The sequence below is a fragment of the Fonsecaea nubica genome (genome assembly GCF_001646965.1).
Source record: "Fonsecaea nubica strain CBS 269.64 chromosome Unknown Scaff28, whole genome shotgun sequence".
Classification (NCBI taxonomy): domain Eukaryota; kingdom Fungi; phylum Ascomycota; class Eurotiomycetes; order Chaetothyriales; family Herpotrichiellaceae; genus Fonsecaea; species Fonsecaea nubica.
The window spans coordinates 198186-224594 of record NW_019173701.1 but is presented as its reverse complement, the minus strand read 5'-3'; the positions used below and the strand labels follow the sequence as shown (position 1 = coordinate 224594).

General features: G+C 54.4%; 11 protein-coding genes across 11 annotated transcripts; 6 read left to right on the top strand and 5 right to left on the bottom strand.

The window, feature by feature from the left end:
* Positions 1-458: 458 nt before the first annotated feature.
* On the top strand, positions 459-2382 carry AYO20_05073 (hypothetical protein; the record flags this gene model as incomplete). The annotated part of the gene is made up of 4 exons (XM_022643367.1): positions 459-707; positions 761-1995; positions 2078-2104; positions 2175-2382. The coding sequence occupies 4 exons, from the start codon at positions 459-461 to the stop codon at positions 2380-2382; spliced, it is 1719 nt and encodes a 572-aa protein (XP_022500704.1).
* A 200-nt stretch (positions 2383-2582) lies between these two features.
* AYO20_05072 (hypothetical protein) lies at positions 2583-4063 on the bottom strand (the record flags this gene model as incomplete). The annotated part of the gene is made up of 5 exons (XM_022643366.1): positions 2583-2875; positions 2988-3231; positions 3343-3439; positions 3617-3833; positions 3937-4063. 5 exons carry the CDS (start codon positions 4061-4063, stop codon positions 2583-2585), a joined length of 978 nt encoding a protein of 325 aa, XP_022500703.1.
* Positions 4064-5165: 1102 nt separating this feature from the next.
* AYO20_05071 (hypothetical protein) lies at positions 5166-6971 on the bottom strand (the record flags this gene model as incomplete). The annotated part of the gene is made up of 3 exons (XM_022643365.1): positions 5166-5656; positions 5716-6291; positions 6383-6971. 3 exons carry the CDS (start codon positions 6969-6971, stop codon positions 5166-5168), a joined length of 1656 nt encoding a protein of 551 aa, XP_022500702.1.
* Positions 6972-7529: 558 nt separating this feature from the next.
* AYO20_05070 (hypothetical protein) lies at positions 7530-8930 on the top strand (the record flags this gene model as incomplete). Its single annotated transcript, XM_022643364.1, has 4 exons — positions 7530-7563; positions 7707-7746; positions 7834-8826; positions 8888-8930. 4 exons carry the CDS (start codon positions 7530-7532, stop codon positions 8928-8930), a joined length of 1110 nt encoding a protein of 369 aa, XP_022500701.1.
* Positions 8931-9060: 130 nt separating this feature from the next.
* Positions 9061-10891, bottom strand: AYO20_05069 (hypothetical protein; the record flags this gene model as incomplete). The annotated part of the gene is made up of 4 exons (XM_022643363.1): positions 9061-9252; positions 9324-9969; positions 10026-10369; positions 10427-10891. 4 exons carry the CDS (start codon positions 10889-10891, stop codon positions 9061-9063), a joined length of 1647 nt encoding a protein of 548 aa, XP_022500700.1.
* An 826-nt stretch (positions 10892-11717) lies between these two features.
* Positions 11718-14534, top strand: AYO20_05068 (hypothetical protein; the record flags this gene model as incomplete). The annotated part of the gene is made up of 8 exons (XM_022643362.1): positions 11718-12108; positions 12162-12214; positions 12273-12698; positions 12794-12991; positions 13069-13203; positions 13270-13437; positions 14302-14440; positions 14494-14534. 8 exons carry the CDS (start codon positions 11718-11720, stop codon positions 14532-14534), a joined length of 1551 nt encoding a protein of 516 aa, XP_022500699.1.
* A 637-nt stretch (positions 14535-15171) lies between these two features.
* On the bottom strand, positions 15172-16050 carry AYO20_05067 (hypothetical protein; the record flags this gene model as incomplete). Its single annotated transcript, XM_022643361.1, has 3 exons — positions 15172-15424; positions 15477-15975; positions 16041-16050. 3 exons carry the CDS (start codon positions 16048-16050, stop codon positions 15172-15174), a joined length of 762 nt encoding a protein of 253 aa, XP_022500698.1.
* Positions 16051-17111: 1061 nt separating this feature from the next.
* AYO20_05066 (hypothetical protein) lies at positions 17112-18194 on the top strand (the record flags this gene model as incomplete). The annotated part of the gene is made up of 3 exons (XM_022643360.1): positions 17112-17177; positions 17227-17412; positions 17466-18194. The coding sequence occupies 3 exons, from the start codon at positions 17112-17114 to the stop codon at positions 18192-18194; spliced, it is 981 nt and encodes a 326-aa protein (XP_022500697.1).
* A 571-nt stretch (positions 18195-18765) lies between these two features.
* Positions 18766-20427, top strand: AYO20_05065 (hypothetical protein; the record flags this gene model as incomplete). Its single annotated transcript, XM_022643359.1, has 1 exon — positions 18766-20427. The coding sequence occupies one exon, from the start codon at positions 18766-18768 to the stop codon at positions 20425-20427; it is 1662 nt and encodes a 553-aa protein (XP_022500696.1).
* A 1005-nt stretch (positions 20428-21432) lies between these two features.
* AYO20_05064 (hypothetical protein) lies at positions 21433-23415 on the bottom strand (the record flags this gene model as incomplete). The annotated part of the gene is made up of 1 exon (XM_022643358.1): positions 21433-23415. The coding sequence occupies one exon, from the start codon at positions 23413-23415 to the stop codon at positions 21433-21435; it is 1983 nt and encodes a 660-aa protein (XP_022500695.1).
* Positions 23416-24723: 1308 nt separating this feature from the next.
* AYO20_05063 (hypothetical protein) lies at positions 24724-26191 on the top strand (the record flags this gene model as incomplete). Its single annotated transcript, XM_022643357.1, has 3 exons — positions 24724-25773; positions 25858-25922; positions 26041-26191. 3 exons carry the CDS (start codon positions 24724-24726, stop codon positions 26189-26191), a joined length of 1266 nt encoding a protein of 421 aa, XP_022500694.1.
* Positions 26192-26409: the final 218 nt, after the last annotated feature.

Sequence of the window (26409 nt, the reverse complement as noted above, 5' to 3'; positions counted from 1 at the left end):
GTCTTGCCACTCTTGGAAACGACAGTCGCCTATTGTGTCTAGCCACGAGGAAAGCCGGATGCATGGCTTACCTCGACCCTCGACGACGCACTACCTTTCTGCCAATACGGCCACACCTACCCAGTTCGCTTCCAGGCTTCGATTACCCAACATAGAGGCTAGATCATGGTAGATTCTAGGCCTTTGATGTTAGCCCTGAGCAAAGCAATCTAACCGTGAACAGACAATGCATTGGTCCAATGAGGAAAGGTGGGGTAGCGATATTCCCCAGATTCTGACAATTGGATGCCCCCGGAATCTAGACGAGGCTCTCTCCACTCTGCCCCGATGGTGGATTTGATAGTTGATATACGGGCCCGTCCGGCAGCTTGATCTGATGTGCAAAGACCGTTGAACGGCTTCTCTCGATTAAGCGTGAGCACTACCACTCTCAAACCAGTGCAAGGGAAACAAACAAAATGGGTCTGGGTGTGCTTGAGGCGAACACCACTGCGCACGTTCCAGGAACAGTCCTCCTCGACCAGCGAGCTGCCCACTCAGAACAGCAGACGGGTCGTTTGAAGCATGGAACAGGGAAGAATGCGCACATTGTTCTCGCGCCGCAGCCATCTGAGGATCCGAACGACCCGCTGAACTGGTCATCCTTCAAGAAGCATATTGTGTTGACCATCATCTTCTTTGGGGTGATTATACACGGTGTAGTGCCGGTGAGTGGCAGCCACGAACCCAGGCCTACAGCATTGAATGACAAACTGCACAGGGACCAATTCTCAATGCTGGCATCATTCAAATCTCACTAGACCTCAAGCGCTCCCCGACTGATGTCGCCAAACTCTCGGGATATTCTCTTCTCGCGACGGGGGCCATGGGGCCTTTTGCCTCTGCCTTGGGTCGAAAGTACGGTAAACGACCCATGTACGTCTTCTCATCCTTGATCGGCACCATTGGAATCATCGTCTCGGAAGTGGCCTCGGGTTACAATACGCTCCTTTCTGGCCGGGTCCTCCAAGGAATAGGCATCGCCGCATACGAGTCCCTTGCTGTGGCGTCCATCGGGGACATGTTCTTTGTCCACGAGAGAGGTCCCAGAGTTGCCGTTATCATTTTCCTGTTGGCGGCGATTTCTAACGGAATTTCCATCATTGCTGGTGTCATCACGGATCACCTTGGCTGGCATTACAACTTCCACATCTACATACCTTTTGCGGCAATCCAAACCATCTTTGTCATTCTTTACTGTCCCGAGACAATGTATCGGCGCAAGGCCATATACGAAATCGACACGGCCGGCTCTGAGGAAAACCTGGAAAAGCTGGCAAGTGTGGAATCGCGAGCTGCACATCACTTGGAGGACCCTACCAAAGCACCCGCCACAGGTACAAATACTGATCTGGAAAAGACAACGACAAACACTACACAGACATCTGTGGATTCCATACCGCCGCCAAAGTCGTTCGTCCAGCAACTCGCTCTCTACAACGGCACGTTTGTGGACGATTCCGTCATCAAGATGGCCATTGCCTCTGTCGCGATACTTCTCAACCTGGGAGCTCTGTACCAGGTCTTGATGACAGGAGTCATTATTGCTTGGTATGTGGCCGTGGCAATTCTCTCGGGTGTCATCTTCGCCTCGCCCCCTTACCTGATGTCCTCGGCCTCTGTTGGGTACATGTCGGCAGGACCCTTCATTGGCGGGCTACTGGGTGCCATCTTCTCATTTGTGGTCTCGGAGCCGCTGGTCAAGACCATGTCACGCCGCAACAACGGCGTCTATGAGCCGGAATTTGCGCTCCTCCCCGTGAGTCTGGGCGGTGTATGCTCTGTGGCTGGGCTCGTGGGATGGGCCTATGCGGTCAAGAACTTTGAGAACATTTACCTGATCTGCTTCATTTGGGGAGTGATTCTGTTTGGGATGACCATAATTGCCAGTTTCGCGACGCAGTGGGCACTCGACGCGTACCGCCAGAACAGCACCGAGCTGTTTATCATGAACATGTGAGTTCTTCCGCGTCTCAGTGATCGAGCTACTTTCTATACCGTTACCTTGCAAGAGATGGGCTGACTGATCAACGAGCAGGGTTTTCAAAAACTTTTTCTTCTACGGGTAAGTCGCGGACTCGTCTCTCCGCTATTTCTCCGCTAGTGATTGACCGGCGAATTGACTTGGGGACTAGGCTGACAAACTATGTCATTGACTGGTACATGGAACACGGGGCGGTCGAGATGGCCGGGACCATGGCCGGGATTACTGGATTCCTGTGCCTCCTCGGGGTGCCCATGTACGTGTATGGCAAGAAGTATCGATATTTCTGGCACAAGCACAATGCGCTCAAGTGGTTGCACTTGGAGACGGACCATGCCGGGGCAGAAGGGGGAATGTGAGGGAGTGACGCTCGTGGTCCAGCGCCAGCCACAGCCAGATTGATGTGTTTTTGTCATACAGCCTGTGCATATCTTGTCTTGTTGAGAGGTTGACGGGACAGAAGACAGACGAGCAGCATGGCACAATCGAGAACATTCGTTCGAATAATCTTCTCTCCCTCCCTCTCACTCGCTCCTTTTCCTCCCCTCTGAGTCATCCCCTACGGCTCATTCTCGTACCCATCGACAAACCCAATCGTGAGCACATTCTTGCCCTCCTTCACCAGCCTCTCTCTCCCATACCCGACCACCCGCTCGATATCCTGCCTGCAGTCCCAGTACATGCCTCTGAGTTCCTTGGCCCCGCCCGACGCCAGGTAGGCGCAGGTGGCGCCACACAGTTCCGGGGGATCTTTGAACAGGGCGTGGAACTTTGTCCGCTGCTGCTCGAGCGACGGGTATTTCTCGAGGATCTCGGCGCGAAGTTCGGCTGTTTTTCGCCCCCCTTGTAAGTCTGTGTGTGGGCAGGGAGGAAACGAACAAAGGACGGTGACGGTAGGAGGTAGATAGATATACGGGTAAGAAGGATAACTAGGGAGGGGGAGGGAGAGGGAGAGTCTCCTTACTTTTCGCCATGGCCGTGAGCACCCCTCCCGGATGCAGCGCGTACATCTGGATCGCGTCGCCGAGGCCGTCCAACTCGATCTCTTCCTGCAGCGTCGACGTCGCGCGGGCGACGGCCGCCTTGGACGACGTGTAGCCCGTGGAAAAGGGCATGTCGACCGTCGCGGCGCGCGACGAGATGTTGATTATCACCCCGGATCGCCGCTCGCGGAATTGCGCAAGCAGAGCCCACGTGGTGACCATGGCCTGCTCATGTCAGTCTTGCTTTCCGGCCAAGTAATATTGGGCGGAGTAAGTTGATTTTGGTGTGCGTAGAGAGAAACAGAGAGGCAGGGACAGAGGGCTGGGGACTCGTACGCTTTTGAAATTTATCTCGATGGTCCGCCAGAACTCCTCAAAGCTCTCCATCCACTGCGGTTTTCCGGGCGACACTCCCGCGTTGTTGACTAGGATGCTGTGCACGGGCGGGAATTCACCCCAAGGTCAGTCTCACTCCCACTCACTTGGCCATCCGTTTTCCCACCAGGACAACCCATACTATCACAATGAGGCTCATCATGTCCCATTCTCAAAAGGACTCTCCCCTTCAAGATGCTGGCAGAAGGAGGGAGGTAGTTGGGTTGAAACTCACTCAATCGGGCCCAAGTCCTCCTCTACTCGCTTCAACGCGGCCCTCAACGCCTCCACGTCCGTGACATCGACCACATACGTCTTGGCCGTGACGCCGTACTTCTCACAGAGGGCCTTGGTCTCTGTCAGTTCGTCCTGGAGGCGGTCGACGATCGCGACGTTGGCCCCCGAGAGGGCCAGTTTCTGCGATATCGCCCGTCCGATGCCTACCACCCACACTGGTAGTTAGCCGAGTACAGCGGTCCGGTCTCCTGGTTTTCTGGGAGTGAAGACAAAGGAGAAGCAGCAGCCTCGGTGTGTACGTGTCTATGTCTCGCATACCTCTGGCACCGCCCGTGACGAGGGCCACTTTGCCCTGGTTCAGGCCTTTGAGCTTGTCGTCGGTGATGGGTCCGTAAGGGGCGTGGTTCAAGGGGATGGACGAGACGCCATATTTGCTGGGATCCATGGCTTTGTCCCGAAGTTTTGGTGATGAATTCGGTGTTTTACCAGCGGTTACCAGAGAATGCCAGAGAAAATACTATGTCTCTCGATTCAGCACGGGGTTAGGATCTCCCCTTCGGTTTCTGGGCGGGCTGTGTGTTTGTTTGTATCGCCAGGCGAGGTATCCAGTTGGCTGACTAGCTAGCAAGTTTTCATCCCGAAAGGAAAAAGGGTCCTGCACCATCTGTGCTGCCTGCGCTGCCTGTGCCGCCGTCTCCATCTGGCCAATGAGCATGGACCCCACATGTGTAAAACACACACACACACACAGAGAGAGAGAGAGACAATTACTTGTCACTCAAGAGGGAAGCAAGCGTTAGCCCCTCACCCTCCCTCGTGCCCCCTCGAAGATCGTCTCGCGTTGCGGGATAGAAGAAACACCGGCGGCGGCGTCTCCATGCATGACATCCCCCCCCCCCCTTTTCTCCAACCCCCCTAGAAATAGTCTAGCGCAGCCTTGCCCAACTGGTCCATGTGGAGAGAGCCTGAGAACCTTCTGAGCCTCATGTCCCAGACAACAGAACTGCATGCTGCACGCCGCTTTAACTTGCCGGGCTGTTTATCTTGTGCGAAGGATATGATGACTCTGTGTGGGATGGTGTGGTCCCCCGTTATATTACAGAGTTGAACGACCCACATGACCGGTGTTTCTTTTCAGGGCTCAGTATCTTTTCTGGGGTGACGGGGCAGAAACAGACGAAGACCCCATGATAGCCACCACCCATTGCCTGAGACGCTCTCCCCTATCTTCTTCCCTCGCAAATTGAGCCAGCGGACGGTGAAGACGTGTTCTGTAGTCAAAAGAGGAAGCTTCATCGTTAATGACAAACCCGGTGCTCTGCTCAAAAGGATCGAGGGCGAGGGGAGAGGGTAGGTTATATTTTCTAGGGCGTTGGGCTTTGAATATCCCCAAGTATCTAAAAGCGTGCATGTATTGTAATATCAGCCCCTCTACATGCCCGGCCCGGCCGAGCACTGTCAGAGAGGAAGTTGGCTACTCCCTCACCCCATCAGTGCCTTGTCACAACTACCTACTCCGTAATCTATCTCCCCTATCAATTTGTCCTCTATAATCGCGCCCGGAAATTCGACCTCTCCCCGATTTCCCTCTCCACCCACTTCTTGAGCACGTCCCTCATGATCTTCTGGTTCAGATTCCTGGGGATCTCGTCCACAAACCGCACCCCTCCCCGCAACCGCTTGTAGTTGCTCACCCGCGCGTTGAGAAAGTCGTGGATCTCCTTCTCCAAGAGACCGTCGGCCTTCCCCCGCTCGGACCGCACGACGTACGCTCGAGGGAGATCGTTGCCCTGGCCGTCGGGCACGCCAATCACCCCGACGTCGGAGATTCCGGGCAACTGTCCCAGGATGGACTCGACTTCGGTGGGACTCACCTGGAAGGATTTGTACTTGAGGAGTTCCTTGGAGCGGCCGACGATGAAGAGCTTGCCGTCGCGGGCGAAGTGGGCAATGTCCCCCGTGCGGAACCAGCCGTCGCTCGTGTATGCCGCGCGCGTGGCTTCGGGGTTGTCGAAGTACTCCTTGATGATGTTTGGTCCTGGAACGCGGTCAGCGGAGAAATACGCGATAATAAAAGGGGGGTTATGGGGTACAGACCTCTGACACACAACTCCCCCCGTTGGTTGTAGCCCAGCTTTTCCCCATCAGGGCCGAGGATGACAGCTTGGATATTGGGCAACAATCTCCCCGAGCTCCCTTCCCTGTCGACCTCGGTGGCATTGGGCTGCGACGCCGCGGTGACCGTCTCCGTCATACCCCAATTGACCCGCAACACGACGCCATCGGGCAACATGTCGTGGACCTTCAACTGCAGGGGCAACGGCAGGGGTGACGCGCCACTCATGGCGAATCTGATGGACGCCAGATCTTCCCTCGAGCACTCCTGCACGACCCTGTTCCAGATGGCGGGGACGATGAAACAGGCCGACAACCGAAACGTCTTGATGCTGGCCATCAGCGTGGGAAAGTCGTACTTGGGGAACATGTACACCTGCATCCCGCACTGCAGGGCCATCATGTTCTGGACGAAGATGCCCACCGCGACGGCGTTCTGCATCACCCCCGGCATGCGGAGGTAGACGCCCTCGGAGATGGCTTTCTGGGCGAAGTGGTCGAAGTGGAAGGCCATCTGGCAGAGGTTGGCCACGATGTTGGAGTGCGTGATGACCACGCCTGTGAGGTTTTCTCACAAGATTAGTTTTGGTTGATATACACCTATTATTATTTTGGAAAGGGGGGGGGGGGGCTTCCTTGCCTTTCGGACTGCCTGTCGTGCCGCTGGAATAGACGAGACAAGCCGTCGCCCGTTCTAGGACAGCAGGGTCGGTGACCCTCTCCCATTCCAGTCTTCTGTCACTGACGACGGACTTTCCGCTTGCGTCCACGATGTCCAACTCGGCCGACACCATCATCACGAGGCGAATGCCCTCGACTCCGGACTGGGCTATGGCGTCCTCGGCGGCGTGCCTCGTCTGCGCCGAACAAATCAGGATCTTGGGTCTGCTCAGCCGTATCTGCCTCGCCAGCTCAAACGCCGTTGCCGTCACGGAACACGTCGCGTGGACGCCGCCCGCGCAGATCACCCCGAGGTTATTGGGCGCGACCATGACTTGGTTCTCGACGTACGAGAGGACAATGTCCCTGCCGGCGCCGTGTCTGCCGATGCCGAGATCGCGATAGCCCTGGCCGATGCGGTGTGTGAGGTCGCGGGCTCTGGCGAGGGTGACGTGGTTGTCTGGGTTGGACGGGTTGATCCATATCGGGTCGTCGTCCTTGAAGGGTGTGCGGGAGAAGAGAAACGTGAGCAGGTCGACAGAGGGGATGTCGACGTGGTACTGTGACTCGAAGATCATGTTGTAGGTTGTATATTGTGTGAGTCTACCGTTGGTATCTGAGGGAGAGGCCTCTTGATGAAGACCAACATCCGAGTTTTCCCTCGGAGTAATCCAGCCACAGGCACAGACAACAGGTAGAGGGAGATGTACCACCGCAAACTGTACTGGGTCCACTACCAAGGTCGTCGTTCATTGGACTTTGACCATGGAGAGTCACCCCGTCCTGACCCTCCTACTCAACTCAACAGGTACCTAGGGTAGGATCTACACCGCGTAGTGTGTAGAGTGTACTGTGTAGTATATTGGCAACACCCCCGAACCTCCAAGGCCTCCACAACAATCGACAATCGACAATCGGGGAAATGTGGAGTAAGTAGCAAGTGGGGCCAAAAGGGGGGCATACAGTACATACGAGGGTACATGGCCAGCCTTGTCGTCGGTAGATGAACTGTAGATCAAATCCAAGATACGTCGTGACCTTAAACTTGGGAAGAAAGGGTCTGCAGGAGCCAGGTATCGGTCAAAGGGGGCTTCCAGAACCGGATGTGAAGGTTTCAACAGCGACCGAGAGAAACCATGTCATCAGACGCCCCGTTGAAAGGACTGAGAGGTGAGTGATGGATTCAATATCCTGTTCTTTTCTTTCCGTTTGAGCAAAATGTGTGTGTGTGTGTGTGTGTGTGTGTGTGAGGGAGAGAGAGAGAGACAAACACATATACTCATACTAATCAAACCCCCGTCTTGTACATCTAGTCCTCGAACTGGGCGGACTCGCTCCAAGCCCCTTTGCTGGGTTCGTCACGACTCACCCATATCCCCATATGATGTGATCGTCACAGCATCCACCAAGCCCCCTCCCTGACTTTGTCATACAAAACAGGCTCGTCCTCGCCGACTACGGCGCCGACGTCGTCCGCGTCGACCGACCATTCGACGTCTTCGGCCCGCCGCGCGACACGCTGTGCCGACGCAAGCGCTCCGTCGTGGTCGACTTGAAGCGGGAGCCGTCGCGGCGCGCGTTCCTCGAGCTGGTCAAGGCCGCCGACGTGCTCATCGACCCGTACCGACCCGGGGTCACGGCGCGACTGGGTCTGGGCCCGGACACGCTGCGCGCGCTGAACCCGCGCCTCGTCTACGCGCACCTGTACGGCTTCCGGCCCGGGGGACTGTACGAACACCGCGCGGGTCACGATGTCAATTACCTCGCCGTGTCGGGGGTGTTGTCGCTCCTGGGCCGCAAGGACGAGAACCCCTCCCCGCCGGCGAACATCCTGGGCGACTTCGCGGGCGGCGGGCTCGTGTGCGTCGTGGGCATCCTGCTCGCGCTGCTGCATCGACGGGTCTCCGGCCGGGGCCAGCTCGTCGCGGCAAACATGGTCGACGGGACCGCGTACCTCGCCACGTTCATGCGCCAACAGCAGGGCCACCGGAACTGCGACCGGCCCCGCGGCGAGAACCTCCTCGACGGCGCCGCCCCTTTCTACGAGGTCTACAGGACCAGGGACGACCGGTTCGTCGCCGTCGGGGCCCAAGAGCCTCAGTTCTACGCGAATCTCCTGGCAGGACTGGGACTTGATAGTGAGGTGTTGCCGGAGGAGCAGTGGGACAGGGCAGCGTGGCCGCGCACCAAGGAGCTGTTCACTCGCATCTTCAGACAGAAGACGCGGGACGAGTGGAGAGCGATATTTGACCGTGTCGACGCCTGCGTGACGCCCGTGCTCGACATGGATGAGACAGAGGGGCCGTTCCACCCGCTCGTCGAGTTGTCCGACTCTCCCAGTCTCGATGTCCAGGTGCAGGAATCATATCCCGAGTTGAAGAAGGGACATGGGAGCGAAGACGTCCTGCACGAGTGGATTCCCCAGGTCAAAGCGTCAATTCATATAGATCCCTCTTCCAAGATTCTCTGTATGAGACGAGACACGAAATTATAGTCCTCCTGACAGGATATCTGACGGATTACCTAACGACATCTAAGGCAGGGATGTAAAATATCGCTGGTCCGTGGAAATACCCTTCTCCCCAGCAAGACGCAACAAAAAGACATTTCTTATCTCGGAAACGACTCCCTCCCTCGCTCCCAAACAACCAGTTCATCTCAAGTCTTCTAAGGGACATTCTCCAACCTCAAATGGGTTTCGCCATCATAGGCAGAAAGCTCCTTCCTTGCCCTTGCTGCCTCTGCACGGATGATGTCCTCAATGGCCTTTGAGCGGGGGATGAAGCGCGCCTTGAAGGGTTCCGGGCGCATGTTCTCACTCTTGGTATATGCAAAGATGTCCAATTTGACTTCGTTCCCCTGAGCGAAGGAACGTGTAAGCCCAAAAAATCGAGAGACGAACATAAGGGGATGGATCTTAGGTCACTTACATTCTCGTCCAGGCCGGGCTTAAAGTCAAAGGCCCAGAGAAGCGTCGCAATCGTCAAGAACAGTCCCTGCTCGGCCAGGGGTTGCCCGCTGCACTGGCGGCGACCCCATCCGAAAGCATTGTGGCCCTGCTTGTTGGGATAAGGCCGCTCAAGACCACCGAGGTAGCGCTCGGGCCGGAACTGGTCAGGCTCAGGAAACTCTCTTGGGTTTCGATGGATGGCCCACACATTGCCCGTGATAGGGGTGCCTTTGGGTATCAAGTAGCCCCGATATTCGTCGTCCTGAATCGGCGCGTGTGGGATCCCGCCGAGAATGGTAACGGTGCGCCACCTCAGTGTCTCGTTGACGACGGCTTTGACATACGGCAGAGACGCCTCGTCACTCCAGTCCGGGACTCGATCCTGGCCAACCACTTGGTCTAGTTCTTCTTGAGCCTTCTTCAGCTTGTCCGGAAAGACGCACATTGCCAGGATGAAGGAGAGTATAGTTCCGCTGGTGGTGTCGACTCCCCCCCCGATGAGATTAGACGTGAGACTCGAGATCTCCTCGTCGGCAATATTACTTTGTTCTTGCTCCCTGAAGAGACGTTTGGCGAAGTTGTCCTCAGGGGCTTGAGCGCCTTCTTTTGACAGTGCCACAAAGTATCTACGGAACAAAATCAGCCTGCACCTACCAAGACGGATTGTGTCGAGCGAAATTACCTTTGCAAATGTTTTGCCATGGTGTTCATCTGGCTCGGCATGGGGTAGATCCACTGAAGCCATTTGGGCAGTTTGGCCAGAAAGGGTATCGATTCAACAATGAAAAGACCTGGAATAATGAGGTCGACCCCCTCCATGGCTTTGAGCGCCATTTGAGCAACATAGTCGTTGATCTTGTCAATCCGCCGACCCCAGCCAATGATGGAGACGATCGAGCACGAGTACCTCTCAACGCTCATGACAAAGTCATCTGGTTTGTCCAGCAGATCGCGGACCAGAAGCTTGGATTCGTTGGCCTGAATCGTGCGCCAGGGTCTGATGGCTTGTGAGCCCGTTGCTGAATGCTGCTCGAGAATAAGCTAAATGGTTCGGGAGCGGGGGGGAGACTATTTCGGACATACCATGAGGCGACGATGAAGGCGCCACTTGTCTCCATAAACAAGGCACACCTGGTTACTCTCTGTCGCATTAATCATGTCACCCATAGCGATCATATGAGGTCGAGAAGAGTAAATGTTTGCTCGCTTGTCCAGCAGATCGGATATTGTCCAGATGTCGTTGCACATAATGGTCGGTCTGTGGCCCTGCCAGATGGTGATCATGGGGTCCTTGTAGTATTCCGACCATTTCTCGAAGTCGATCCATGGCTTGACTTTGGGAATCTGGTAGAAGTTGCCAACAAGCGGCCAGGGGAATGGTCCAGGAGGAAGCTTTCGACGCAGTCGAAGGACTCGGATGTAGTCAACAAGGATGAATATCACTGGCAAAGAGATAACCCCAATGACCGCTGCCCGCAGGAGGCTGTAGGAGTCAAAGGTAAGCTCCATGGTGACCCGAGCACCCGACAAGTTCTGGAGAACACCCATTTTGCTTCTCGGGCTTCAATAACAGACCAGAAACAGCCTTGGGCAATTCTGCAACAGAAATAGTCCACATCTCCTCCCTGTCTTTGAAATATCCAGCAGCATAAGTAGAAAGCACGGCCACAGGGTCCCACATGATTGATGTTCTGCCTGAATGATCCACTTCGAGACAACAAAAAGACGCCCACATGAAGTCGCCGACAGCTGAATCTTCATGTGGAGAAGGGATTCTTAATCCGTGCCACGCCTCCAGGCTTTGTTCGTGGAGAGGCTTGCGGGGTTGACGAAGCGTCTGCTGCGTCTCCAATGCTTCAGCAAGGCCAAGCCGAGATCCGGGGTATTTTCCGTGCTTTTCGTACCTTGTACCTCTCGGCAGTTGAGGGCACTGCGCAGCTGAGCTTGGTGGTCGTCTGGCGTTTGCAGTCATCTTGTCCTGATAAATGGCGGTCAAAAGCTGGGGGACTCTCCAACAACCTTGAGCATCGTTTGTGTGTTACAACCAGCATTTCGGCCATCAAGCGAGCTGCAAAGGAGCCGCCCACCGAACCATGGCCCAACTGGAAGGCTTCCTCACGGGTTACGCTACCACCCTCTCACCCACAATCCTGATTGGGAGTTTGGTGGGGATTTGGGTTGTGTACAATGTGTTTGTCGCTCTTCGAGACCCCCTGCGGTCGTTGCCTGGACCCTTTTTGGCCAGGTTCACAAGGCTGTGGTACCTGAGAGAGGTAGACTTCTTCCAAACTCAGAGATGATCGTCGTTAATCCTGACATCTCCAGGTGGCTCGAGGTCGATTCGAGAGGACGAATATTGCGCTCCATAGGAAATATGGTACTGAAAACTTGCACCTTGCCGAATTCTTCGCTGGTGACTTTCAAGCTGATCTTGCCAGGACCGATTGTGCGAATTGCACCAAACTATTATTCCATCGACGACGCAGACGCCATCAAGACCATTTACGGCCATGGGACAAACTTCGTCAAGGGGAAATGGTACATCGCCTCCAACAACCCCAAGAACAAGCATCCAGATCTCTTCACCGACCTCAACCCGGAGTCCCATGCCATCAACAGGCGCAATGTCGCGTCGTTGTATTCGATGACGAGCTTAGTCGCTATGGAGCCGAATGCTGTTGCGTGTGCCGAAATCCTGGTCCAGAAATTCACCGAGTTCGCAAAGAGTCACACCGCTATCAACCTGCAAGTCTGGCTGCAATACTGTATGTACCGTCGAATCTGTGCTGGAGCTGCAACACGAAATATCTTGACAAAGGTCTCCTGGCTAACGACACATCAGACGCTTTCGATACCATAGCACTCATCACGGTAGGTCATGCCTCTGAGATTCGCTCCACCTGGTGTTTTGAGGTTAACATATCTCCAGCTCAGCAAACGTTTTGGCTTCTTGGACACTGGCAAAGACAATGGCAATATGATCGCTGCCCTGCACTCCTACCTCCTTTACCTCTCAAAAGTCGGCGTGTACCATGAATGGCACTATTTCCTCAACTGGATCTTGTCAATGTTGCCCAATGGTGGGATGCATTATATGGGTACGTTCATGCAGCAGCAGGTTCTGGAAGGCCAAAGACAAAAGTCCAAGAGCATTCTGGAGAAAGACGAGTCGAAGCCAACGGACGACTTCTTGACAAAGCTGCTGAGGATGCACGCCTTGCAGCCGGATAAGTTTCCCATGGAATCAGTGTTTTCGACCTGTGGGACGAATATTGGTGCCGGGTCAGATACCACGTCGGTCAGCCTGGCGGGTATTTTGTACCACTTGATGAAGGCCCCTGCCGTGTTGGAGAAGGTGAGACGAAAATGAAGTCTTGTAGAGCACAACAACCCCTGCAGTTCCATCATTTCATACGTGCGGAAGACCAAGCGTGCTAACCGCGTGTGTAGCTGCGACAAGAACTCGATCAGGCGATCGAAGAGCGCGGGTCAAACGACATACTTTCCTTCCAAGAAGCACAGAAACTGCCCTATCTCCAGGCCGTCATCAAAGAAGGTCTTCGCTGCCATCCAGCAACTGGCCTCCCCATGGTCCGCGTAGTTCCCAAGGGTGGCGCCAAAATTGCTGGGAAGTATTTCCCCGAGAAGGTGAGACTCCAGCTTCCCTCCCAGTACCCAGGGGAGGGATTGTCTGAAAGTAGCAGTGCTGATGTATTGAGCGACAGACCGAGGTTGGCGTGAACAGCTGGGTCACACACTCCAACAAGAAGATCTTTGGCCCAGATGCTGCAAAGTTCAGACCCGAGCGATGGCTTGAGTCTCCTGAGAGAGCTGCAGAGATGACTCGCTATAACCTCACGGTAAGCGAGTCGTTCACCTAATGCCCACCCTTCCACTTGTGTTCTCAGACTGATATTGTCGAATAGTTTGGAGCTGGATCCCGGACCTGCATCGGTAAAAATATCAGTCTGCTCGAGATCTCAATCCTGATCCCCGAGCTGGTGAGGAAATTTGATTTCACACTTGTGGATCCAAACAGGCCACTGGAGATCGAGAATGCCTGGTTCGTCAAGCAGAAGAACTTGGACTGTTATGTGAGTTTGAGGAAGTAGCATTAAGTCTTCAAGCGTCCAGAGTTTGCCAAAGCAATATAGCGGGATATCATGGATCAATATATCACGTTTCGCAGTAGCGAATTTGCGGAGACTTGACCTGACTGACCTTGAAGAAAGTGACGCACCCTATATCTGAGGCTGGAGTCTGTGACCCTCTTGTCCACGGTATTGCGCTGAGAGCCGACAGTTGCAAATTGTGTCGATACAAACTCGGGTGTCTTAGCAAGCTGCCTGGGAGCCACCCACCAGACCAGCACCATAGTTCAAGTAGGACGGTGGACAGCCTATCGTAAAGAGGCCCATCGGGTTGCGGCTAGTTGCGACTTCTGGGAATCCCGAGGCAGTCAACTCCATCGACTTGCTTGTAGCGTGTAAAGGCAGCCACCTCCTGACCAAGGATGAGGTCTCTGTAGGGGCGAGGATCCCACGCCAATGAAGGCAGCTCTAATGATTGGTCCAGACCTCCACGACCAGGGGGCAAACAGCTCGCCAGCCTATCGTTGAGCTTTGTCGCGCTGCACAGCCTTTAAGCAGTGACCGGGGTATCAGAGCCTTTCGAACAAAAGTCGTTGACATGGATATATAGACCTGCGCCCTAATGCTGGAGGGAAGATGCTCTCCCCATACCATCATCGACAGCAACCACCGCGACAAAGTGATCGAAGAGACCCAGCATCAACACACAATACCATTTCCTGCATCACCCTTCTCTTGTTCAGCAAACCTCTTCTGCATACTAGACAGACTCTTCCCCCGCCTTCGTGTGGATTCAGCCTTGCAGAACGCCTCCAAGCAACCTGAGGCAACCTGAAGCAACCTAGCCGCCTACTAGACCCCTCCAAGGACACCGCCACACTCAAAGGATCCACGATGGCTCTCACCCTGGACGGCACCTTGACTATTGTGTTTGGTGTCTTCATGGCCATCGTGGCTCTTGTGTCGTTGTGGCAGGTGGCACACTTCGCCGCACGTGGTCATCGGGGTGAGTCCGACGCCGTCTCGATCGATGAGGCTTTGGAACTAACCGCAGTGTAGCTCGCGACCCTCGAGTCGACAGCTTTGAACTGGAGGCATGATTCCGATGGTGGCGGCATTGTACAACATCACCTTTGACAACAATAACATCAGAGCGGCAATTCTTCATCAAATATCCAGCCACGGTGTTGTGGTCATGAGGAGGTACTGGAGGAGGCAATGGTGTCAAAGGTGTTTGAAGATTTGTTCGGTACTGGGTTTAGTTATGCTTTCCGCCAAGGTCCACCCCGTTTGCCTGACGACAAGCTGGTGAAGCGTAATGAATCAACAAGGAGTTTGCTATTCACAATGGAAGGAAGAATCAGATGGTACAGCATAGAAGCGAGCCGACATGGCCTCGCTAGGTAGAAGCCAATCCAACCAGCCATGATTCGCACCAAGCATATTCTCGCAGACACCATCCATAACCGAGACAGAGGTTGGAACTGGCAGATAATATTAGAATAGACACTACCTGTTTGATCTGTTTAGATTCGTGATAAGGTCATCAACACCAAAACATTTTCTCATGTTGGTGATTTTTGTGTACGATCCCCCAACACCGCATTCCACCAGCCATGCACGTTCTGGACGGGGACCAACCAAGAAAAAAAGGTCTGTACAATAATCGACTCTGCACTCGCGATATATCTCAATCTCCCTGTGCCACCACCTAGCATCGTGGAGAAACTGCAGCTTCTATGAGCCGTACTCCTTGTCGTGAACAAAGCTGCCTCTGCTCCTTGTGCTCCTACTCCTTCGGCCTCGGAACGTGAAACCTCGTGACTTGGTTGTTCTGGGTTCGCGACGTGAGGATCCGCCCATACAGAAGAGGACGGTGCAAATGAAGAAGCACGCAAATGCTGCCCATTCAAACCCAAAGGCATACTTTCCAATGTCGGAAGCTTGACCGTTGTTCCTGAAGTTGTTGCGGCCTTTGACGTACGCGGCACTGTTGACTCGTTAGCACACTTGCGCATGGCACACAGCATACATGAACTCACGTCATAAGAGATGCCTGGATTGCCTGGAAAAACATGGCTAGCATGCTCAAGAGACCACTGAGATAGGAGCCCAATCTGGTGCACAGGGCGAGGAGGCCAGTAAACAACGCGCATACGCCGAAGAAGAGCGCCATGAGCATGAAAGCAAACATGAAACGAGTCATCAAGAAGTAGTACCCATGACGCTCAACAAAGTTCCGAGGGACATTCACCGTGGTGTCAAAGGTGCGGTGAGACGCAGGGTCCAGAGGAAATGCCGGATGCACATCTGAGTAGTGCTGGTCGCCGCAACGCGTGCGTCCGTTCTGAACACCGCACACGTTCCAATATGACCATCTTGACACGGGAGGAGCTCCCGGAATATTTGCGGTATCTGCTTGTAGGATGTAGAATTTGTTGACAGGGCCATGCTCAACTGCGCCCGCGAGGAGGATGAAGAACATAAACAGAAGGCCAGCGGCGAGGAGGATTAGCGATGCCAGGCCAAAGAGACCGTTGCCTGTGACGCGGCAGTCAGTACGAGGTACCTCGGGATCGTCGTCTGCAGGATCAAGCTTCACTTACGGGACGCCATGGCGGCGCAGTGAGTTTGAGGGTGGCTGGAGCTTGCAGCAGAGTGCCCAACGGGGCGACGAGATTCAAAAGGCAGAGAAGGGTGGCCTGGAGGGACGGTTTAAAAGGTGGGAGATGTGTGTTGGGAGCGATAGAGGAAGCAGGCGCGGGGTGTAAAGAGTAGATAGCGGTGGTGTGGGAGGAAAGGTGCTCTTGTACTAATGCAGCAGTGGTAAGAGAGCAAGAGAGCTTGTGATGTACGTATGTTGGTCGCTCGGTATGCAGGCAGTAGATGTAATGCAGTGTCTTGGATGAGGTCACCCAACCAAAGGAACCAAAGGAACTGACCACCCACTAGAGCTTGGATCCTTCCCGTCTCTTGGAGTGACAGCCGACTACTGGAGGTACTTAGACCGGAGAGCTTGGAAGACTGTGGAGAGGGACCAGGATAGGGAAGCCGGAGAGGGCCATAGGTAGTGGTACTGCAAAATTGTTGGAGAGAGTTTGAAGGGCACCCACAGCGCCCAAGATGGAGAGTACAGGGACGGACAATAATGATGGCCTGCCCCCAAGACTCAAGCGCAGCCCCCCCACACCGACTCCAAGGGCATCAACTTGGGCTCCAGGGCTTTTCCCGTGGACACTCAGATGCCTGCTTGGGCGGGCGATGACGCACCTCCGAGCAAACTGAGTTAGAGGTCCAACACTGTAGTGCAGCATGCTGCAGCACAACAATTCACCACGTCATCAACAAATGCTCCACTTAGTACCACCGTCAGGCAACACTAATTCCTAATATGGCTAGTTTACGTGATCCGGCTCCAATAGCTTCAAACCCTAATCCTCGCCAATCCTCCCTTCCTGGCCAAGCTGGAAAAACACCGGTCCGCAGTCTCGCAGCTCTCACATTCTCGTAGCTTCACTGGTGATGTCGGTGACCCTTTGGAGCCATCACCTGATATCGAACCATCCTTCCACCTGGTGCCAGCCTTGCTTCCTCGGACAGTACTTTGCAAATAACTCATTGTCCTGCTTCCCCATGTTTATTACATCTTTTATTTTCTGACTATTGAGGTTTTCACAATGTCCACATGGGTCTATCCTCCATTACCTCCCGACGAGCTTCGAAAGGCCGAGAATGACTCTTTGGTATGGGTTGAACAAGTGACAAATTGTCCATACACTGACTTGCCCTCAGAAACTTGAGCTGCAATGGCTCCTGGAGTCGCTGCAACGTGCCTTGCCTGCTCTCAAAGAAGCCTTGGAGGAATGTGCTGCACTATTGGCGCCGAAAGAACCCGGATCGACACTGGTCCTGTCATCCCTCAGATCCGAGAGTGTAAAAGGCTTTGTAACAAGGGTTGGCACCAAGCTTCTCAAAGGCGTACGCTGGCCCCCTAAGATTCCCCGAACCTACCTGGTCTGAAAGCGTTACAGGACATCCATCTTCGGCTGACTACGTTGCCACCAAATACCCCCAGAGGTACCACTACTTCTACACCCTCAACTCGCTTGATGTTCCATTCCTCCTCTTCATCCTCCGAAATTGTCCTCTCTCAACTGTCAGCCGTCAAGTCTTTACTCAATGATTCACTCGACGTAATCGACGTGTCAAGGTGGACCGGCCAATCGACAGACTCCTCCTTCATCTCGGGCCAACTGAAGTTGCTACATGACCATTTGCGTGAAGCCAAGGCCTACTTGAGAGGTCCAGTGGCCGGTGCCGATATCTCCTCTATCCCAGGGGCTGAATGGTGGCTAAATAGCCCCGATGAAAACGTGTTCCAACCACCGTTGGGCGAAAACCTCAGTTTGCACTTTACGATCCAGGAAGCCAATCTTGTTCTCACTGTCCGAACCCTCGCTCCCACTTCCCCTGGTGGAACGCCCAGCACCCCTTCCGAGGGATCTTTCTCGCTCTCTGGACTCAACCTCAGGACGAGGTTGCTGGGGCTAGGTCCCAAGCCTCCAACTCACGACGAAATGGGTGAAATCTTTGAGTGGCGCGGACGGCAAGATGTGGTTGTCCGCGAAAAGGTTCGAGTGGAGACGAGCGATCCCAGTCTGCTCAGCATTGCCGCAAAATTGAGTGCGCTGGAACATGAGGTTGGCCGTTGGAGGATGAATCTTCGCATCATTCTGACGGGCAGTACTGAGGAGGATTGAATTTGACATGGGTTCGCCGTCAAGTTTGTTTCTTGCTTCGACTACTGCACGTTCCACAGAGGCTTGGTTCACCAGTCGACGCTGTGATCTTCACGGTCAATACTCCATACAATTTCCATCCGAAGCCGGTAGTCTGGTGGAGCGTTTCACGTGATGTGCAGCTTCGGTTCGCGCCAAAAAGTCAAACCTGCAGCGGGACTTTGCCAGTTTTGGCCGTTAGGGAGTTTGGTGCTCCCCAACCTTGCATCCAAGTGCTCCCGCATGTTGCACTCTTACAACCTCAACCTCAGCTGCTCGTTCTCTTCTTGCGATGCTCCGACCATGGCGCATTCCCTCTCGGCTCGAACAATGACCTCCAACGCAGAAATAGCACACTTTGTGTGCTTCATCTCTCGCGCATAAAGACGAAGTCTAAAATGGCAGCACAGGCGTCGTTGAGGACAAAGACTGTTCCTCCTTCCGACAGTCCTTTGTTCTCGACAGAACCAAAAAACCTGGGCTGGGTTTTTGTTCCTTGCTTTCTTCGACACAGTCTTACCACAGGTAAATCACACGTGGGTACACATATAACATGGCTCCTGAAGTCGTCAATGGGTTCGCCATGGTTGCAGATAAGGAGCGATCTTCTTTAACAAGGATATTTCATCGACGATTCAGCTCTTCGAGTAAAGTCAACACCAAAATGTCAACTTCCAATACAGGTATGGAGCAAACAGGTGTTGTCCAGAGCGAAAGTTCTGCTCGGATTGAGACCACAAGACCACCTCACCTTCGGCGTCGAATTACGATTGGCGGTTCGGGTCAAGATGCTCAAGCTGCCCAGCACATGTCTTTGCCAACAGATACAAGGAATGCCTCAACAACTCTTCAAGGCGGAGAATCCGGGTCCCTAACTGCGAAATGCCATTATCCTCCCACAAGCTGGAGGCCCACTCCACCTGCTCAACTTACCGTTTCGGGTGTTGAGGGAAACTTTCTGTCAGGAAGCGGTTCAAACGGTGGTGAAGACGATGGGACTAGGAAATCATCCACGACGGTCAAAGTCGCAGGACCTCACCTCAACCCTCCTGTCTCAAACAGCACGATGACTGCCAGTTCGCCGGGAAAAGCGAGGGGCCCTCCAGCATCATCCAATGGTGAATCTCAATCTTCTCCAGCTCGACCAGGCTCTCGTCGCCGCTACAGTATAATCTCCTGCATGTCCACCAATTCAGCAAATGCAGGAATCTCACCGACCAGAACGACCAGCGCGTCAACTTTAGGTCGACGAGCTTCCGGTGGAATCGCCACTCTGCCAGATCCGAGGACTGTGTATGCTCACACCTATCACTACACGGTCTGTGCTCACACATCACCTCCGATGTCCCGACCCCTCAATGTGCAGCCTAAACTCGTGCGGTACAGGGAAGGACTTCTGGCGTACCCCCCATTTCATCTGCGTGGGTACAATGCTGATCAATCAATTGCACCTCCCACGATCTACATCCTGGATGGATCGTGCTCCGACTGTGACATCAAAACACGACGCCACGCCGAGTCAAAGGTCCTGTCTAGATACTCTCATCAGCTGGAAAATCTTTACATCCAGCTGAGTCTCGTTCAGAAGGACATCGCCAACAAGAACCACGACGTCTCGATTCCTGAAAAAAGCGACAGTGCGGTAGCCATGTTTTCATTCCCATCGACCCTAGAACTGGAGCCCGAGGCGACCCAAGCGATTCTGGAGATCGAAGATCAGCTGGATCAATTGATCAGTAGCCGTGATCGTGAGGTTAGACAGATTTGGAATGGATACACTGCGAGGTGGGGCCCGGCAACCGTTGGAATTCACCGCGAACACAAGACTCGCGAAAGAAGTCAAGCAAGAGCCGCCGTCACATCGGACAACATGTCTCAGGACACTGCAGCCTCATCAGCCGGCTTTGATGTCCCTTTAAGTGATCACAGTCCCGGCCGAAGTCGCACGATGACCACACTGAGCACGAAACCAGCCTCTCACGTGAGCCGAAATAGCAGTTCCGATACCCACGCGCGCACCAGATCTGTTGGCGGTCCACAGGAACGATACTCGGATGGAACATATGGACTTAGCGTCGACTCATCAGTGGATGGTGTCAAAGGACGGGGTCGTATGGTGGTCGATTGGATCCGGCCGTCACGACGGGAAGGTAGGAGCAGGAGTGTAGCCGGGGCGACAAGCCGGACAAGCAGTCGAAATGTGCCAGATAAATGAAGATGAGGGCAATCAACAAGGAACACGGGATGTATATCTTTTGGAATTTCACGCTATGCGCAATCGGGAGAGTCGAGACATGCATCATTTGGGCAGGTACATTGAAAGGGACATTGACAAAGCGCCAATCACAAAGGGAAAGCAAGGCTGCGAAAACAAAAGAAACGCGGATTTATTGCCATTTTGAAGATGGTTTTACAAGGGGCTGTCATACACGGGATATACCACAAAGGGAGGGAGGCATTCTGCAACAATTGTCATGCGGATCATGTATGTGCGATGAATGAAATGTCACGACCAGACCGGCCGGCGAAACTGGGAGGGAATTACCCGCATACCACCGTTTCAGAAAGAGAATAACAGCGAAGCTGGAAAGAATGAAAGGAAAACGGACAAAAAGGACCGGGACAGATTAGTCCATGTATATAGCACTCGAGAAACGAACGACGACAATGATGAATGACGATGACAACAACAATAACAGCTATAACGATGAAGGAACGCGACGAATTTTGGATCGAGTGGAATACTTGTCTTTTGGAATCATTATCTTATTCTAGGAGACCATTTCAAGCCATTTTCCCCACTCGGTTTTGTTTTCCAGTTTCTTCTGGTGTGGATTAATCTATCTGTCCAGGTACAGATACGTGTAGGGATGTAGAGGTATAAGTAAGTATAGATATTGAGAAGTAAGCCATCGTGCCTCGTCGCTCTTTCCCCTCTTTTTTCTCTTCGTACATGGCCGGGTTGGCAGGGAATGGTCTTGTCGAGGTGCTCGTGCTCGTGCTCGTGCTTGTAGACGGATGGATGGATAGATGTCAAGCTCAAGCAGAAGCAGAAGCATGAGTATGGGTTTGAGCCTGTTCCATCTCCTTCTTGTAGCCTGTGACTGGGTCCCGGATCGCTCCCTCTAAGAAAGAGACAGAGTGAGAGAGACAAGGCACACCAGGAGAGAGCATTCACAGTCCACAGCCAGGGTATACACAGAGGCATCCACTCTTAAGACTACAACTTGGCCCGTCCCTGGTCGATGCGCCGCCAACTCTCGGCGTCCAGCTCACGAAACCGCTCCGCCTCGAGGTCGAGATAATACTTCCTCGCATCGGCCTGTCCGCTGGTGCTAGTGACCGTAGGAGCACCCCAGTCGATGTTCTTGACCACCATCTTGGCGTGCTTGAAGGTGTCGCCGACGTCGACGAGCTGGTCGCGCACCATGACGAGGCGGGGCACGGCGTAGCGCGGCACGCCTTTGCTCCGGAGGGCCTTGAAGAGGTTGTCCATGAAGGCTTGCTCGCCGCGTCGGGACGAGGTCGAGGTCTGTTTTTCGTTATTGTTGATGGCCGGGTCGAGCACAATCAGCGCCGTGCCCGCTTGGCCGTCGTACTTGGCGAGGCGCTTGCCGACTACCACGGCGTCCTTGACGAACGGCAACTCGGAGATGAACGCCCTGACTTCGCCGGCTGACACGTTCTCGCCCATCCACCGATACGTGTCGCCGATGCGGTCGACGAATCTCACCCAGTTGTCGCTCTCCTGCACGAGGAGGTCCCCACTGCGCTGGAACAGGTCGCCCTTTTCGAACACGTCTCGGAGCATCTTGTTCTCCGTGGCCGACTCGTTGTTGTGGTAGTTTGTGTAGGTCGCGAGATTGTGGATGCGCGCAATGGCCTCACCGGCTTCGCCCTTGGGGCACACGATGCAGAAGCCCGTCGTGGGGTCGCGGACCGGTGACTCGGTATCGTAGTCGAACCGGACGATGAATTGGTCCTTCTCCAGAACCTTCTTCCTCAACGTCCCCATATAACCGACCTTGCCAGCGCCCGGTTGGCCAGCACGGTGGATGTTGTCGAACTTGACCAGGCCCTCAGTGGAGCGGTAGAATTCGCGGACCTCACGGACGTTGAAGCGATCTTGGTAGGCCACCCAGACGTCCTTTTGCAGTCCGTTACCCAGGGCGACCTTGACATTGTGGTTCCTGTCGTATGGCCCCGCAGGTGTAGTTAGGAGAAAGCGACACAGTTCACCGACATAGAGAACCCTCGTGGCGCGTGATTCGTGCACGTCCTTCCAGAACCCGCGGGCCGAGAACTTTCTCGCGAGGCAGAAACAGCCGCCCTGCCCCGCCGAGTAGCACAACCCGGTGAAGAATGTGGTGCCGTGGAACAGGGGCATGCACGAGTACGTGCGGAGACCCTCGAGGTATTTCTTGGGGTTGGAGGCGTCGGCCGAAGACGTGCACGCGACGGCGCAGATGAGGCTGTTTTTGATGCTGCATGCCTTGGGCTTGCCCGTCGTGCCGGAAGTGTAGATCAGGGCGGCAACAGAGCTCATGTCCTTGGGTGGTGTCGGTGGCAAGGCTGAGGATGGTGATATGGATGGGTCTGGAAAGGGAAAGTCCATTATATCCCCATTGTCGCGAGGTAGTGGTGTAGGTCGAAAAGAGCCCAGGTTCAGCCTCACGGTTTTGACATGAGCGCCATCCATCGATTGTGCAGCGGACGCTGCGTACCCAGCCAAATCTGGAGTGCTGAGAATCAGGGGTGAATTTGGTAGCCGCACGCAATGAAGTAATGTATCGTCTCTCAGGGCGCTGTTGATCAGAGCAGGCGCTGCTCCCAGCCTCGTCAGAGCATAGATGGTGGCGACCATTTCGGGCGAGTTCGTCATGAAGACGGCAACGATGTCTCCATCCTTAACCCCCAGACCCTGGCTCAAGCCGAGGGCGAGTTCGTCCACCTGGGCCTTAAGTGCCCTGAAGTTCCACGAGCGACCTTCAAACCACAACGCATCTGCATTTGGGTCGCAGAGTTCCAGCATGCGATATAGGTGAGGCGACTGAGCACCGAGCTTGTCGGCGAATAGGAACAGTCGTTTCACAAAGGATTGTTCCTGGCGGTATTGACGAATGTCTCTGCTGACGCCGATGCGGTGGTCGGCGTAGTAGAGCAAACCCGCCGCGGCGGCGGTGGATGCCGCTATAGAGGCCATATTGAGCAGTGAGCTTCACCAATTGCCCGGACGGTTGACTTGAGATGTAATGTGAAGGAAGAGAGATGTTAAATCTGAACCAAGCTGGTGCTGGGGACACCTGCGAACACACAGACACAGAAACTCTCCCTTCCCGTCAGGAGGTGCCGTGCCTCGGACGTTTCTGATGCTGGCTGGGTGTATCTCACTCCTGCATACAAGTGCCGTAAGGTATTCAGCCTTAGTCAGTCTAGGGTTAGAACTGGGCCCCGAAGCTGACTATGCTTCTCTCGGGAGCTCGGCCGATGGGCGCGAACAAGGCTGGAATGATCCCTCCGAGGTGGTACGGGCGTAAAGATACTTTTGGGATCTCAACTAAAGTGCCTCAGTTCCGGGCAACAAGGAGAGCTGCGTACGAGAACCTCGTAGTACTCGAGGCGGTAGTTCGGAAATTTGGTCGTGGTGGTTCGGATGCTCTCCCCTATAGACTAGAGGCGGTTCCCCGGGCCGAGAAGAGTTGGAGAACCCACGTCAGCGCAGTTGAGCGAATGAGTTGCGTGGCTACAACGGTGTCTGGGAAAGCCCCACGGGGAAGACGCAAGTAGAGACAAAGAGAGGGCAGGTTGGGAGGTTAGTGAGAACAAGTCTGATAGAGATATATCAAGGTCGAGAGAGAGAAAAGACGGGCGAAGAGAGGGTCAGAATCCCACACAATCCTGTATTCTTTTAAACTCGTTCCTTCGTCTGTTTGTCCCAATAATCATATATCCAGGGGCTTCAATCACACTTGCCGATTCCTCTTAGTATCTGTGGTCTGTGGTCTGTGGTCCAGGGTCACTGGGTCACTGGGTCAACCTTGGGATGTGGAGGTGGGGCCGGTGGCTGCCATTCTAGCGAGTTTTGTGCTGGTCAATATCAGTAACAAAGAACCATGCAGGGCTGTAGAATGTCATCGAGCCGTGCATGTGCATCAGACAGGAGAACATGGCAGACGATTGAGGCCCAAGGTGACCGCGGTGCTTATGGTAGTTGTCATGGTAGTTGTGGTGATTCGTACGAAAGAAAATGTTTTGAGATGCCGCATCAACTGCCGGAGCCTCAAAGTCCGAAAATGCCGAGGCATGATTCTTCGAGTGATTTCTGTTGCTGCTTTAAGCCACTTGAACAACCACATGCGGTGCTGATGCTGCCGATGCTAATGATTGAGGTGGGAGAATATTACTTATCCTTCTGCTATTGTAAAAAAGTTCTTCAGAGTCGAATTCCATCCTCGTCTCTTGTCTCCTTCTTCGCGTTACTTTATCCTCTTCATCACTCAGATCTGACACAATGAGCGCCCAACGACGGCTCGACGCCCTCTCCGGCCAACTCTCCTCCACATCCACCACCACCCACTCCCCAGGCGTCCAGAAGATTCTGGAGAAGAACCCCGACGACATTGTCATCACATGTGCCACGCGCACGCCTCTCACCAAGGCCAGAAAGGGCGGGCTCAAGGACACCGCGACCGATGAACTTTTGATCCACGTCCTCAAGGCCATCAAGGACAAGTCCGGCATCAACCCGGACGTCGTCGAGGATGTCTGTGTGGGGAACGTCCTGCAACCAGCCCCAGGCTTCATCGCACGGAGCGCCGTTCTCGCCGCAGGTTTTCCCGTCGCCACGGCCGCTCACGTCGTGTCGAGGTTCTGCTCGTCGGGCCTGTTGAGCATCCAGACCCTCGCCAGCTCCATCGCCATTGGCGCGATTGACGTGGGCATCGCCGTCGGGCTGGAGAGCATGTCGACCAACAGAGACGCCCCACCCTCGATGAGCGAGGCCATCATGTCCCACCCGGTGGCCCGGGACAATGTGGAACCCATGGGCTGGACGTCAGAGAACGTAGCGCGCGACTTCCACATCACGCGCGAGGAGCAGGACAGGTTCGCCGAGATGTCGCACAACCGCGCCGAACGAGCCCAGAGACAAGGCTGGACCAACGACGAGATCAGCCCGGTCACGACCCGGTGGATTGACCCCAAGACCAAGGAGACCAAGACCGTCACGGTGGACAAGGACGACGGCATCAGACCGGGCACCACGTACGAAGGGCTGGCCAAGATCCGCTCCGCCTTCCCGCAATGGGGCCCGACCACCACGGGCGGCAACGCCTCGCAGGTCACCGACGGCGCGGCCGCCGTGCTGATGATGAAGCGCTCGACGGCCCAGAAACTGGGCCAGCCCATCATCGGCAAGTACGTCAAGAGCACCGTGGTCGGGCTGGAGCCGCGCATCATGGGCATCGGGCCTAGTTTTGCGATTCCCAAGGTTTTGGAGAAGACGGGCCTGACAAAGGAGGATGTGGATCTGTTTGAGATTAACGAGGCGTTTGCGTCGATGGTGAGCATACCGGACTTCTCTCATGTTCTTACCTTTCTTGACTGCGAAAGCCTGGTGAAATTTCTCTAACAAAAATCAATCTAGTATGTCTACTGCGTCAACAAACTCGGTCTGGATATCGAAAAGGTCAATGTCCGAGGCGGTGCCATGTGAGTCTTTTCTTTTTCCCCTTCCCATCTCTCCACAACGCTCTAATCCCATCATTTTCTGCCTGGAACTGGCCAACGTCGCTTCTTGACAACCAACTAACACGAATCTCCTCATCAGCGCCATCGGCCACCCCCTCGGCGCCACGGGCACCCGTCAAGTCGTGACGCTCCTCTCGGAGCTGAGACGGCGCAATCAAAAGGTCGGGGTGACGAGCATGTGCGTCGGCACGGGCATGGGCATGGCGGGCGTGTTTGTCTCGGAAGCATAAATTCATCGAGAGAGAGTTCCCAATCCGAGTTTTTGGCGCTGGTGCCGGGTGAGAAAAGCGAATATTGTTTAGGGTGGGCGATCATATACATCATATCATGTCATGTCATTCATCCCATTCCATCCCATCCAATCCCATCCAATCCCATGCATTCAGCACAGTACAGTACAGTACAGTACAGGATATCCGTCGCCGACGAAAACCCCTTGGGTAAGTAG